Source organism: Centruroides sculpturatus, unplaced genomic scaffold, assembly GCF_000671375.1.
Source record: "Centruroides sculpturatus isolate CEXI.00-Female unplaced genomic scaffold, Cexi_2.0 scaffold1070, whole genome shotgun sequence".
Lineage (NCBI taxonomy): Eukaryota > Metazoa > Arthropoda > Arachnida > Scorpiones > Buthidae > Centruroides > Centruroides sculpturatus.
The window spans coordinates 69988-84628 of record NW_019386008.1 but is presented as its reverse complement, the minus strand read 5'-3'; the positions used below and the strand labels follow the sequence as shown (position 1 = coordinate 84628).

The 14641-nt window shown below is 28.7% G+C and overlaps 1 protein-coding gene across 4 annotated transcripts in view; it reads left to right on the top strand.

The window, feature by feature from the left end:
- Positions 1 to 14641, top strand: part of LOC111613090 (rap1 GTPase-GDP dissociation stimulator 1-like) — a 73549-nt gene that overhangs the window by 51980 nt on the left and 6928 nt on the right. For all 4 annotated transcript variants that reach the window (XM_023354397.1, XM_023354398.1, XM_023354400.1 and 1 more), the window contains 3 exons: positions 2836 to 2967; positions 3314 to 3451; positions 5338 to 5463. In XM_023354397.1, coding sequence (XP_023210165.1) covers positions 2836 to 2967; positions 3314 to 3451; positions 5338 to 5463 — 396 coding nt within the window. The remainder of the gene's footprint in view (positions 1 to 2835; positions 2968 to 3313; positions 3452 to 5337; positions 5464 to 14641) is intronic.

The window sequence follows — 14641 nt, the reverse complement described above, 5'->3', positions numbered from 1 at the left end:
AAATCATTAATAAAAGCAAAACCATAAACCTAAATGATGGAATGGAGGTTAACAACGTGTGGGGGGGGAATGAGAGGAGCTAATGGGAAAGAAAATAAAAAGAGGGGGAAACGGTCTAAAAATGACTTAGGGGACATAACATCAACACTGGGCAGATGTCGATCTAAAACTAAAAACAGGTTAGTTAACTATTGAATAAATATATCCAAATAACTATTGTAGTAATTTACCGTTGTAATAATTGAATTTACCAAATTATAGAAATGTAAAAACACCTGAAGAGGGGTGCAAATTACACGAAAATATTGCACCCGAAATGTATAGTAAATAAATAAATAAAGAATACGAATAAAAGATTTTGTCTCTGATTAAATGCGGTCCAGGCAAAAAAACGGTGGTTATTTCTGTACAATTAACCCATGAAGTTTCATCAATTTTGAGGAAATATTTTTGAAAAATTGATTTTTTAAAAGGAATATAAAGAAAACCGCACCATGGATATATACATATCTATTACTTATAGCAGATTATTTTTTTATTTTGCACAAACAAAATAAATATATTAATAAATGTAAAAACAAGAAGAATTATATTTCAGAAATGAGTTTTAATGTAAAATTATAACAACTAGCTCTGGTCCAATATACCTCTGGTCAGCACATCGCGACCAGAGGTATGTCAGAAATAACACAGGACAGGTAAATGGGTTTTTTCAAAGATTCATTTGTCAAAATTTGATTTCTCAATGTTCACATTTCCAACTTCTTAGCAAGCTACCCATGTGCTAATCTTGCACTAGCACCTGCTTGTAGAAAGAGTGTTGCCATTTTGTATTTTATTTTCACTCAGTTCTCAGTCTCCTGAGTACCTACAAGTCTGATTTTTTTTTTTTTGTTTGATGCGTGTGATTTGGGCATCAAGTACTCTGTGCCAAATTGCAATTCCTGACATATAAACTTCTTCATATCTCTAAGATGTCCAGCCATTACAGCACTGTGATTTTATAAATGAGATAATCTCGTCAAAGACAACTACATTTTATAATTCACATTTTGTACAAAATTACATTACATAAAAGAAGGACAAATAAATAGCAACAATATAAATATAAAATTGTAAAATCAATAATATAAAAGTTTATTGTATTTATATGAAAATATAATAAAAATAATGTAAAAGTAAAATATAATATGTAAAAAAATTCATAAATTTAAAAAATAAAAAAATTAAAAAGCATACTATATTACTGAATTATATAAAGTACATTTACAAATTCTTTTGTATTGTGAAAAAATATAATTTAAGATATGGTTCACTGAACTAAAATTAAATGCATTATGATATAAATATGATCTGTGGGATATGGAAATCAGTAAAAAGGAGTGTAAGCATGTTGTATTATGCATTCTCCTATCGGGTATTCACAGATTGAACCATTTATTGTTTATTATTTCATTAAAATATTTAAAACATAATATACGGTCAAAATATTTTATTCTTTCCATTAATTCAGATAATCAGAGTCTAACATGAGCTATATCTGGATTAGAAGTGTATGGCAAGTTACTGAATTTATTTAACAGTAAATATACTTTATGAATTTCCTTGACAAGGAGTTAGGGAGCAGCCATTGATCATATTGGAAGGCAATAGTCTATACTAGACTGAAAATTTGTCTTCCTAGTATTCCCAGTAAAAATATGTATTCCCAGATTGCCATATGTATCAACATATCTTAATGTATCTGTTTTTATATTAAATGGGGAAAGATAAGGATTATGTTTAAGTGACTAGCACAATACTATTGTTTTTTGAATGTTAATATTTAAATTAACTTTGGAAAATACTGATGATAATATGTTAAGATTGGATTGTAAAACTGAAGGATTTTGATATAATAATTTGATATCATCAATAGGCCAGGGGTGGCAAAATTTGAGCCCACATGCCATATAGTAAGCATACTTAGCTTTAAAGATGTTTATTCTATGTTTCCAAAGTTTTAGACTTTGAATAGCAATATTTAAATAAATTAAACAAATATGTTTTAATTAGAATAAATGTAAAAAAGCTGACTGAAAAAAGAATGATTAAAACAGTTTTATACTTGGAAAGTTTTGAATATGATAGTAAAAATATTTTCAAGGATTTTTAAATTATTATATTTACTAAATAATTAAACAATGTTAAAACATTATACTATATATGCATATACAAAATGTATGTAATTTGCTTATCAACCCTGTTTTGAACTTTGACACCTAGGAGGTTGATACCAACACCATTGGAAAACACTACTATAAGTGAATAAATAATTGATTTAAATGCTTCCATTTCAAAGTGCATAGTGAGATAAAGGTGCTTTGGGGAACCAAAAGATATAACATAAGTGCAAAGCTAAAGTGTTTTGTAATTGAGAAAGGGAGAAAGTACCATGCAGAAAATATCTAATGTATAATTGCAAAAAATACACAAGTGAGAAATACATAAATAGAATTCAGCTGTGTATGTATGTATTGTACTATACATATATACATATATTAATAATGTATTTTCTTTACAGAATTCTTTCATTAGCATTATGTTAATAAACTTAAAATGTTTTTGATATTTTCATTTCATAAATTCCAAGTTTTTACATTATGATTACTTATATTCTGATTATCTACATTATATTTACATAATAAAATGTAAAACAAAATTGGAACAATAACACTTTGTCAGGAAAAGGTTATGTCTTTTGTTATTTACACTATATTTAGTTAATATAATTAAATTACAAATTTAAAAGTTATGTTTATTTATAAAAAAAATAATAATAATTCTAAATTTTAGATGCTAGCATGGATTATCTATATAATAAAGGCCAAGGCAGCATTTATAAAGAAAGTTTAATGTGGTTAATGTCTACTGATGACAATTTACAAATAGCAGGCTCTTTGGCTGCTGGTAATTTTGCTAGAAAAGGTTAGATAATGCTTTTATTTTTTAAATAATTGTACTTATATTACAGTATACAGTAATTCCTTTCAATAAACACTTTTTTTTTTTTAAATCAGGTATAGTTGTATTAATATTAAATAATAATTGAAACTTCTTTCAAAATGCATATATATTTATTAAAGTCAAATTATTATATATGAATAATAATCATTTTTCATGTGTCTACCAATGAAAATATGCTAAATATTTTAGTATCTAGTTATCTAAGAGTTGTAATTTAACTCTTTTAGTTATTAAAATTGTGTATTATATTTGTATAATACAAAAATTGTTTATTATTTTTAATTAAATTATATTACTATCATTTTAGATGAACATTGTATTCAAATGGTAAAAGATGGTGTTCCAAAGCATTTATTATTACTTTTACAAAATCATTCCGGAAAGGATGGCGATATTAGACTTCAGCATGCCATACTATCTGCACTTAGAAATTTATCAATTCCATGTAAGGTTTTTACTATTTTTTTGAAAATTAAAGTAAAATAAGTCCATTTGTGTTTGCTGGTTTTCTATTTTTTTAATTAATATAGATAGGCTTTTGAAAAGTTATCTGCATAATTCACAGATAATATTATAAAATGCCAGTTGGGAATTTAAATTTAGATTCAAGTATGATATCCATTGTGCTTGAGGTTTTATCAGATATATCAAAGAGATATTAAGAAGAATGTCTTCAGATGAAAAAATTAAGGTGACAATGAACATCATGGTCAAATTTTTCAGATTATTATTTTTTCAACTAATGCATAGACCTACCAATTGCATTCTAGCTGTCAAAGGTGTAACTATAATATACTTCAATGGGAATGGAATATACTGATAGCTAATTGGATGATGAAAATGTGCCTCACTTTCTTTTTCCATCTATTAACTCACTCATTAAAAATAAATATAATGATTATTAGAGTATGATATTCTCTTTTCAGCAAATTATTTGAAAAAGGACCTGACAAGGAAGATTTTTAATTTTTGTGTAATTTTTTTGTGATATTTTTTTGTGATAATCTTTTCTTGTCAGCTCATTTTCAAACAGTTTCTTCAACATGAAAAAACATATTTAATCATATTAAAATATCAGAATATAACCAATGCAAATCCTCAGTCAATCTCCTTATTGTATTAAGGATTAATATACAGCATTTTTCATACAATATTTTATTAATTAAATATATAACATACAAAGCAATGACATAAATGGTATAGTTTACTATGCAACAGTTCAGAAATAAAAATGAATTGTTTTGTACCCAAGTATTGAGATCTAGCATTATTTAACATTTATGTAAACACCCTATCTCTTGCAATATATCATAATTATCTGCATACCTATCCACTCATATCTGCATTACATAATTTAAGGACAACTCCTAAGTCAGTGTTTTTCAACCTTTTTCTAACAATGACATTCAATCTGGTAATTTTTTCTTGTGGCACCCTTGAAGTATTGTTGCAGTACTCTAGTGTGCATCCCAATTGAAAACCACTGTGCTAAGTGATAGGATCTATATAGGATTCAAACCAGATTTACCTATGATGATATATATGATAAAATGATACCATTTCATGTGATCATGTAGCTAATGAAAACTTTATGAACATGGTCATTAATGTTAAAGGAGAATAATTATATCAATGATTTTTTTTAACATACATGAAGTGATTAATTTAAAAAATTTAATTGAACATAACTGAAATTTTGAAACAGTTCTGAAAATTTACTTCTCTTTTAGTTAAAACCTAAAAAGTATCCAAAAATGATTCTTGATTAAGAATCTTAGAAAGTCAGTCATTTGTGATGAGTGCTATTTTGGACTTGCATGATTGGCAAAATATAGATCATGTGCCACATATGAAACTTTGATTCTGATCAGCTATGTTTGATATCTTTTGATGCTTATTCCTTAATATAAATATAGATGTTCATTTTTGGTTTTAGTTAGTAGGCCTATTACAAAATATGAAATAAAAGTAATTAAAATATTATATAATAAATGAACATTATTTTAAAAAATCCTGTAATTTTTTGAGATAAAATTTATTCTGATGAATATCTTTAAATAAAACATTATAAATATCAGTCATTTTATTTCTGTTTTAACATAAAGTTTTCAGTGTTTTGTGCTGTGCAAAGATGGAAAGAAATGATTGTGTATAACATTAAGTCAAATTAAGTAAATTGCAATTATACAATTTTTGAAGTTTACATGTGATTGAATTTTTTATTGATTTTTTAAAATTTGATAAAACATTTTCTTGCTTATTACTGTTTTTAATATTATTATTATTAAATATAATTTATAATTTTAAATCAGATATTTTGTAATTTTACAGTACAAAACAAACCACTTTTGACAGAACTTGGTGTAGTGGAAAAAATTCTTCCAATGGTTGATGTAGAAACATTTCCAGTTGTATTTAAATTACTAGGAACTATTCGAATGTTAGTTGACAAACAAGGTAATGAAGGAATTGTGCTGTGTCATTTAAAAATATATATATATAAGTATGTGTGTGTATGTGTGAAGATGCTTTTAATTTACATAAAAAGCTTAACCAACTAACAGTGATCTTGGAAGTGTAGAAAGCAAATAATCCATTGAAACTTTTGCAAGATAAGTATAGGGAGATATGCACTCACGATACACAAATATAGGGGTAGAACACATGTTGTATTTACAGTTAACATAACCATACTCACAAATTTCTAATACAAACACTAGAAATTTATGATGTCATGTGATTCTGTGTGACAGAAACAGCATAAGACATTGGTATGGTGTGTGTAAAACGAAAATCGAGGTATTGGTGTTTGAACAAACATGCAAGCCAATGAATTCTGAAGCTTACTGTGATGTCACCTGCAGGGTATAAAAGCATCTGTCAAGTGGAATTCAACAAAGCTTGCATTCTTCCATTTTCTCCCTCATCTGTGAACACATACAGGTATTCTGTTGCAGGTATTGGCTTGCCTGCTTCCCATTGTTCAAACACCAATATATCTGTTGTTTTTTGTTTTACATACAGTTCCAATGCCTTATGCAGAATCTCATGATATCATGAATTCCCAGAATTTATATTGGAAACTTTTGAGGTACAATTGTATTAACTGTAATCATGACGTGTTCTGTCCATATTTTGAATCATGAATGCATATCACCCTACTTATCCTGCAAGAGTTTCAATGGCTTCTTTGCTTTCTGCACACCCATGATTGCTGTTAGTTGGTCAAGTTACTTTATGATCACTTTGTATAGCATTTCTTCTAATTTTTATGAATTTTTTGGAATGTCCTCAAAAATATCCCATCAAGTTATAAAGAAACAACAGTGAGTAATGTCTGAGTTTACATCTTTTAAATTTGTGAGGTAAACCAGACAGTAAGATAATAACAATAATGCATTGATGGAGTTTGAATAAGCATGTACCATACTTTCTGGCATATAAGATGACTGGGTGTATAAGATGACCCCCAACTTTTACAGTTAAAATATAGAGTTTGGGATATACTTGCCGTATAAGACCTACCCTTCTTTCACCAAATAAAAATAAAAAAAAAATCAGATTTGATTTCAATATGGTAATTTTAATTCAAATGCTTATAACATTCAGGTACTTAGCAAGTAAACTGTCACTTATAAACATAAGGCTGTTTGTCATCAAACATGTAAACATAAAACAGTGCAAGTGGATTAAACATTTCCAAATTCACTCTAAAGCTGAAAGGAAGGATAAGACAATAAACCCATGGGAGCTTCCGTGCTGTTTGTTTTCTAAGCTGTCAACCAAACTGGAACTGATGATGATAGGAGGAAGATAACGAACAATAGAGAGAGAGCAAGTGCCTTGAAAGTTCCTGGCAAGTTAGCAATGCCCATCATAACTGCAAGCTACGGTATTTTTACAGGTTTTGCTGGCATAACAGTTTCCCTTTAAAAACCTTCAAAATTCTTCTTTTCGTCATTTGATATCATAAGTACATCAATGACATCTTGTGATACATTTGTAAGGCAGTCATCATATAGATAGAATTCTGTATCAGATGGTGTGGTCTCAGATTCGGCTTCTTCTTCATCTTGCCACAAGTAGTCATACTCCATACCATCTAATGAATTTGATATGCCACACTTTTTGAAAGACTTGATTACTGTTTCTGCATCAATATCATTCCAGGCTTTTATGACAAACTGGCACAAAACATCCAACTGTGGAGCACACGTTTCCTCCTTTTGTGAATGACTTTTTGCCGCTAACCAGCCATTCATTCCATTGTTCTCGAATGCGATCTTTAAATGGCTTGTTTAGGCACACATTCAGTGGCTGTACCAACTATGTCAATTCTGCAGGAATAACTACCGCATCTGTGTTTAGTCTTGTAAACCTTTGCTTGGTGCTGGGAGTGAAATGAGCCCTGAACATATCCCACACCAGTCGACTTCGTTTTTGAATAAGTCCACTTGGTTGCCTGCTACATACATTATCAAGCCATATCTTTACCCCTTCTTCATTCAGCCATCCTTTTTCATTCACATTTATAAAACAACCAACAAGGAACTTGAGTTTCGGCATTGTTTTTCGTTTAAAGATAATCATTGGTCTCAGTTTGGTGCCATCAGCTGTGCATCCTAGTACCACTGTAAAACTGGACTTCTGATGTCCTGTTGTTTTCATTTAAATTTGTTTTTTCACCTTTTTGATGGACAATTTTATTTCCAACCATATCAAAATTCATTGGAGTTTTATCCATATTTCTAATACTACTTAATGCATAGTTTAGTGCGCTGTTGTATTATGTATCAATGGTCAACTAATTACTTTGCTATCAAGATCTGCAGGTAATTTTTGGGCAATTTTCGTCTTTTGCCTCAGTATCATATTATGCCTTGCCATGAATCTAGTACACCAAGATACAGTGGCCTTAAATCTGTTGCTTTGATCTGAGTTAGATTTGGCCCACTGAAGTGCAAACGAACGTATTTTATTTCATGTCACTACATAACCATTTTAGTGATGCTCATTCACCATGTCTGCTACATGTTTTTCTAATTCTGGCCAATGTGGAGTGCCTCTTCTTAATGCAAACTTACCCCTTGGCATACTCTTCAATGCTTTTTCATTTGCTTTCCAGTCCCAAACCATCTTTTGTGTTACTCCATATTGTCTTGCAGCAGTGCAGTTATTATGTTCCATGGCAAAGTTTCCAACTTTAAGTTTGAAACTGGCTTCATATTTCTTTCTTCTTGCTGGTGGAGCCATGATGAGGACATTTTTATAATGGTCCGCCCTTGTATCCTATTACTGTATCTCCTTCTCTGCCTCTCAGATCTTGCACATGCATGCCTGCGCTGCTTCACAGCAGTCCTCAAGAGCGAGATCTGAGAGGCAGAGAAAGAGGTATGGTAATAGGATACATATAAGGGCAGGCCAGATGGGTGAAAGATGCATGTTTTTCTGGGCATGGCACCGCTCTATCTCTATCCATACTTCAGACGTCCCAGCCGACTGCAGCACCTGTCCTGTAAGACGAGACCTGACTTTTGAGAATATTTTCCTGGGTTAAAAAGTCGTCTTATATGCCAGAAAATACGGTAGTTTTTTCATACAAAAACTGATTGATAGATTATTGAAACAGTACAAATAAAAATATGCAAATGAAGTTCTTCAATATTAACAGACATTAATAACATGTCTGTTACAATTGCAGAAAGTTGCCTAATCAATTAGAAGCACAGTGAACACATACATATTTTAAAAATTTTGAATAGAACTTAAAATTACTTATATTTTTATTAAGAGAATTATTAATTTCTGATCATTCTTTATTATTATAGCTTTACATGAATAACTCTTTTCCCCTGGGTGGGATATTTTTTTGTTTTGTTGCATTTTGTACATAATCTATTTTTGTATTATGTTGTTATATTTTACTTTCTGTTGAGGTGCACTGATTAAGAATCAAAGATATATATATATAAACTGTAAATTGTATTAATTAACACTAGGTTGGTTTGGTTGATATTTTTTGGTACAAGAGCCATAATACTAAGACATTTATCTTTAAGTTCATTGAACAAAATAAAGAAGCAAATAATATTATTATTTGGAATTATTGGAATATATATTAGATAAAATCCTAAATTTTTAATGTACTCTTTGGGTCTTTCATTGTATTAGTATTGTAGTTTTTGAATCTTGCTGTTAGAGAACTTTTTAGATAATTTGATTATGCACCATATTTACCTGGTCTAGCCTTACATAATTTTCTAAAACTGAAAACTGTTGTGAAAGTCCATACATTTTTATATCATTCTAAAGTTTATTAAGAAAAATTTTAGAAATGTTTTGAGCAACACTGACTTAGTAAACATGGTTTCTATCATTAATATCAATCAGCAACAAGAAAATTATTTGAAAGATGCTATAAAATATTTGTGAGATAATATAATTTGTACAGAAAAGTTCAGGAAATTAATTGTTACATTGTTTTCCATAAATTAAAAATTAAAGTTGATTCTGAAGAAATATCCAAATATTGAAAACAAAAAGATTTTATTGCAGCTGATCTTCATTATCAGTGACAAAATAATGTGGAATAATTTTGGATATAAAATCTGTTTTATATGTATATATAAAAGACTGATTTCAGAATGTGGTTATTTTATATATGATTTGCAATCAGTTTGAATCTAGAACTTACACTGAAATTTATTGATCAGGATATTATCTAATAAATGAACTAAAATGTAAAGTTTGAAGAATCTGAAGATGTTCAAACTCAAGCTAGAATAATCAGATGACTTCATTTAAACTTTTCCACAAACAAAAGTTTTTGAGTGATTTTAACAAAAAATATAAGATATAATGAAGAGCAACCTTATTTATAACCACAAGAAATAATTGGTATCACTGAATAAGCTGTTTGAAAAGCAATAATTAACTGAAAATTAATTGTATTTTAATCTTTCAGTATAAGCACTTTATGTATCTTTTATAATATACAGCAATATTTGCCAATATAGTTTTTATAGTAGGAAATCTCTGATGTCTGTTCTGTCAATCCATCAGTCCAAAAAAAGAAGCATGTCATTTGATGCTTATTTTACATAATTTGCATTCATAAACAATAAAATTATGACATTTTACTAATAAGTTTAGATGTCATTTAAAATGTTTCTAGGAGTAAGCTTCTCTGGAGAATATTAGAGAAATACTTCCATAAATATCATTCAAGTAATATTTTTGGCAATATTTTGTTTTAGTTATGCATTTCTTTAAATAACTATATAGCTATCTTGAAATATGCATGCTCTTTGTGACATTGTTTGTTTTAGAAATCAGATCAGATAAATACAGTGAATACTCAAATTTTGTCTAAAAGATTTCTTAACAGTGAGCATATCAAAAGTTACAATAATGTTACAATGCAAAATCCAAAGATCAAATGAAAATTTAGAATTTCTTCCAATATATATTCCAATATTTTCATCTTAACAGAATAATGTCTATCTTCTAAATTAGTTGAATAGTATTTAAATTAAATGTCATTAATTGTATACATTTTGAAAATGCACACACTTTGTTATGCAATAAATTTATTGAAGAAACAATGTTTTTGATAAATTCTTGATCTAGACTTTAACCTATTAATTAAAACATACAGTTTAAGGATGATAGTATATTTATCTGAATATATTTGTTTTTCACAGTAAATTTTACTAGACAAAATTTGTAATTACTTTTGAATTGAAGCCCAGCTAAAAATACTTTAATATGATCTTATTTTATTAACTTCCCTCCCAGTGAGCATGCTTGAAATATTTTAGTGTCATTAATGTCAGTTTTAATAAGAATTATTTTTATATTTGATAATTTATTTTTTTTTCTGTATCATTATATAAACTTTAATGTTGATATTCTTAAAAATATATGTTTAAGTACTTATTTTTACTGGTATTTTATGCATAATACCATTATCATTTTGGAGAATTTTTTGGTGTGGAAGTCAGTGTATATATAATAATATAAATGATAACATCTCAAAGCCCGAGTAGTAACAATAAATAAATGTCGGGCTATAATAAGGCTAAGTAAATGATTGGTATAAAGTAATTTGACACTAGAGGTAGATGTTAGTTGCCATCTCTTAAGTAAATTAATAATTATAATTAAATAAATTTAGAACCTTCTGGAAAAAAGAACTGGCCCGGGACGGGGCTTGAACCCGCAATCTCCGCTTGCCATGTGGTGCGCTTGCTAGTTATGCTTGCCAGTTATAGCCTGATATTTAGGTGATCGTTTGGTGATTTATTGTTACTACTCAGGTTTTGAGATGTTATCATTTATATATATATATATCTCGCCGGGTAATGCGATAGCTGGCTGAGTGCCATTGTGGAGATGGTCTTAGGCCGTGGGCGATGGAGTCGTCCCGTCAGTGCCGTATTTAACCAAGTAAGGTTATATCTAATGTAATATACTTCTGGAAGCGAAGACTCGCTCAGGGTTCGGGTGGAGTAACTGGCAAGTTCACCGCACAGCAAGCAGAGGTTGTGGGTTCAAGCTTGTTAATGGCTTTAGTAGCTGTGGCTAAAATTTGTAAATTAAGGGAGGGACCTTTACAAGAGATAGTTTATGGTTTTTTGTAAGTGATACCCTATCTTATGTCTTATTAATAACTCTTTAATTGATCTTCCCTCTCCCTGTCCTGGGCCAGTTCTTTTTTCCAGAAGGTTCTAAATTTATTTAATAATTTATTTATTTAATTATAATTATTAATTTACTTAAGAGATGGCGCCTAACGTCCACCTCTAGTGTCAAATTACTTTATACCAATCATTTAATTAGCCTTATTATAGCCCGATATTTAGGGGATCGTTTGGTGATTTATATAATAATAGTTTTTTCAGTAATTATACTAATTAATATATTCAATTTAAAAAAAAATTAAATGTATAAAAATTTTAAGAAATAGGATGCAAGATAAATTAGCTTTATAAAATAAACAGAAATCCTAATATAGATACACCATTGACTTTTCTTTTATCCTCAGTTTTAGAGTGTGCTTTGTTGGATGAGCAGATAACATAATAATGATTCAGTAATACATCTTTGACCATTAATTATGTGCATCTCATGTCTCTAAAGCATCATAGACTGTTAGAAATACTCAGTTTTGTAAAAACAATTGAAAAAATGTAAATATTTAGTTTAATTCTTATCTTATTAATCCAAATATTTTTAGCAAGCAATTTAATTTACTAGTTTATTATTTATAAGAAAATTTTCTCAAAAGTGACTACTTAAAGCATTAATAAACTGTCCTAAAAAACATTCATCATGTGCAATGCCATATATGATCATCTAATAATTGACTCAGACAATTGCAGGAAATTCAAGTGCAATCTCTTATAATTTTGTTCAGATTACAGGAAGTGTCACATATTCTCAATTGCCAGAAAAATCAATGGTATATCTGTATTTATAATTTAAATATTTCTAATAAAATACTTCCAATTCAAATATATTTTAAAAGAATGAGATTAAAATTAAAAGAAAATAAACAATCAAAAATTTAATTAAGCACTATTGAATTATTATGATTGTTTATCCCCCAAACCAAGTCTCAAAACTTTTATCTCAGAACTTCAGTTTCAAGTTTAAAGCAGTTTTTTTTAAAACAACTTTTGTTTTCTTTGTATATGTTACAGGCTATTTATTAAAAAAGATATGCTTTTTTATATAAGGCAAGCATGCTGTTTATATACAGACTGTTATTGTTAGACAGCATAAAAAAGTGAATTGGAGTCAGTCAAATATGATGTCATTAATTTTAAGACCTTTTTGATGACTTAACCTCTCTCCCTCACATTTTATTACCAAACTTTAGACACCCCCATACTGATATCACATATTATCTGCAACTCTCCTGATATTAAAATAAGTATTTCTGTAAAACAGGTCTATAGTATATTAATTTATTCATATTTCCTATAAAAATGAAGCTTATTTTAAAAATAGGTCAATAGAAGAAAAAAATGAAATTCACTGATTTACCACAGAAGAAGAGTCTGATGACATTGTACTGAGTAATTGTAGATTAAAATTAATTTGTTATATATCTGTATACCTTTCAGTGGTATCTGTACAATTACAGATAAGCCTAAACTTATCTGTAATTGTAAAGATTAAATTATTTTGATTGTCCTTTCATATTTTAAAAGTTCTAAAAGAGTGCTTCCAACAAAGCATATTTAATAGAGCTCTTCTACTAAAGTTCAACTATTTAATTAAATTGTGTGATCATTGATCACAATATTTTTGCATAATGATTTTGGTAAAAAATTATTTTAAATAGGAAAATTTTTGAGCTTTTTTAGGACATCATCATTCTACTAATATCCCACTCCTTGTCACAAAATTATATATTCTTATAAAATTATAATAAATATATTACACATTTTCCTCCCTAGTGTATATGTCATATTTGAATGACCCTATTCATCAAATGATCTAATCTTTTTATAGATGGCAATATTCTTGCCAAGCCATTTGGTGAAACATTAACATTATTTATTAACAAATATTAAAATGAAATATAAAATTGTCACATATTGTTAATTATTTAATTTTGCAGTTTAAACTACTTATTTGATGCTTAGAGTACCATAATATTTGATTTTTGAGACAAAAACATTTATTGGTTTCACTCTTTTTAGACTTGTGGTAATATTTCTTAAAAATGTTGAAAATGACCAATAGACTGTACTTTATCAGAAGAATACAGCAATACTTCTCTATATAGATAAACATATATTCAGTATATTGAGCAGACAGATTGAATTCAAATTAGCAATAATACAGTAGAACCTTGTTTTAATGGATCCTGGAACAATAGATTTCTCAAAATAATTGATTTTTTCCCAGATTCTGCCAATTCAATGTAATTTACTTCCTTTCAGCAGATCTGTAACTTGGAATAACAGATTTTCTTTTCTAGCCCCATCTATTGTAAACTTTGCATTTTGTTTTTTGTTTTTTTTTCAATATTTAGTTAATATTTAGTGTTTCTGAGAATTTGTAGAGCTCAATGATGCAATTGTTACATATGGGATTTGTACTGTACAATTGAAGAATTATATGAAGAGAGTCAGTGGGCTGATACAATTGAGGAGGGAAGAGCCCAGTCTTGATCATGGTCCAAGTGTAGTGCCAAAATTTAGTGAGGCCATTGAGTCCTTTCAACTTTGTGATGTGTTTCAGCATAAATGAACAGGCTGTACATGACATTGGTAATATCAGGCAGCTGTTATATTCAATAAGCAGAAAAGCAGCATTGAAACAAACCAAGATGGATGAGTTTTTTAACAAAATTGTGAAGTCAGTTGAATTGCTGATGAGTACAGGTAACCCCCGTATAACACGGTAGTTACGTTCCAAAAAATTGCCGTGTTATGCGAATCCGTGTTATACGAAACAAAGAACTAATACGAAAAGGAGGGTTAGGTTCCAAAAATTAAAAAACATGCTAGTATATTTTCATAATTAAGATAAATATCTTCATTAAAATTTTTAAGTGATACATATTAATATAAATTAAACAATGTTTTCTTCGTCATCACTAAAAACACTATTAATTAAC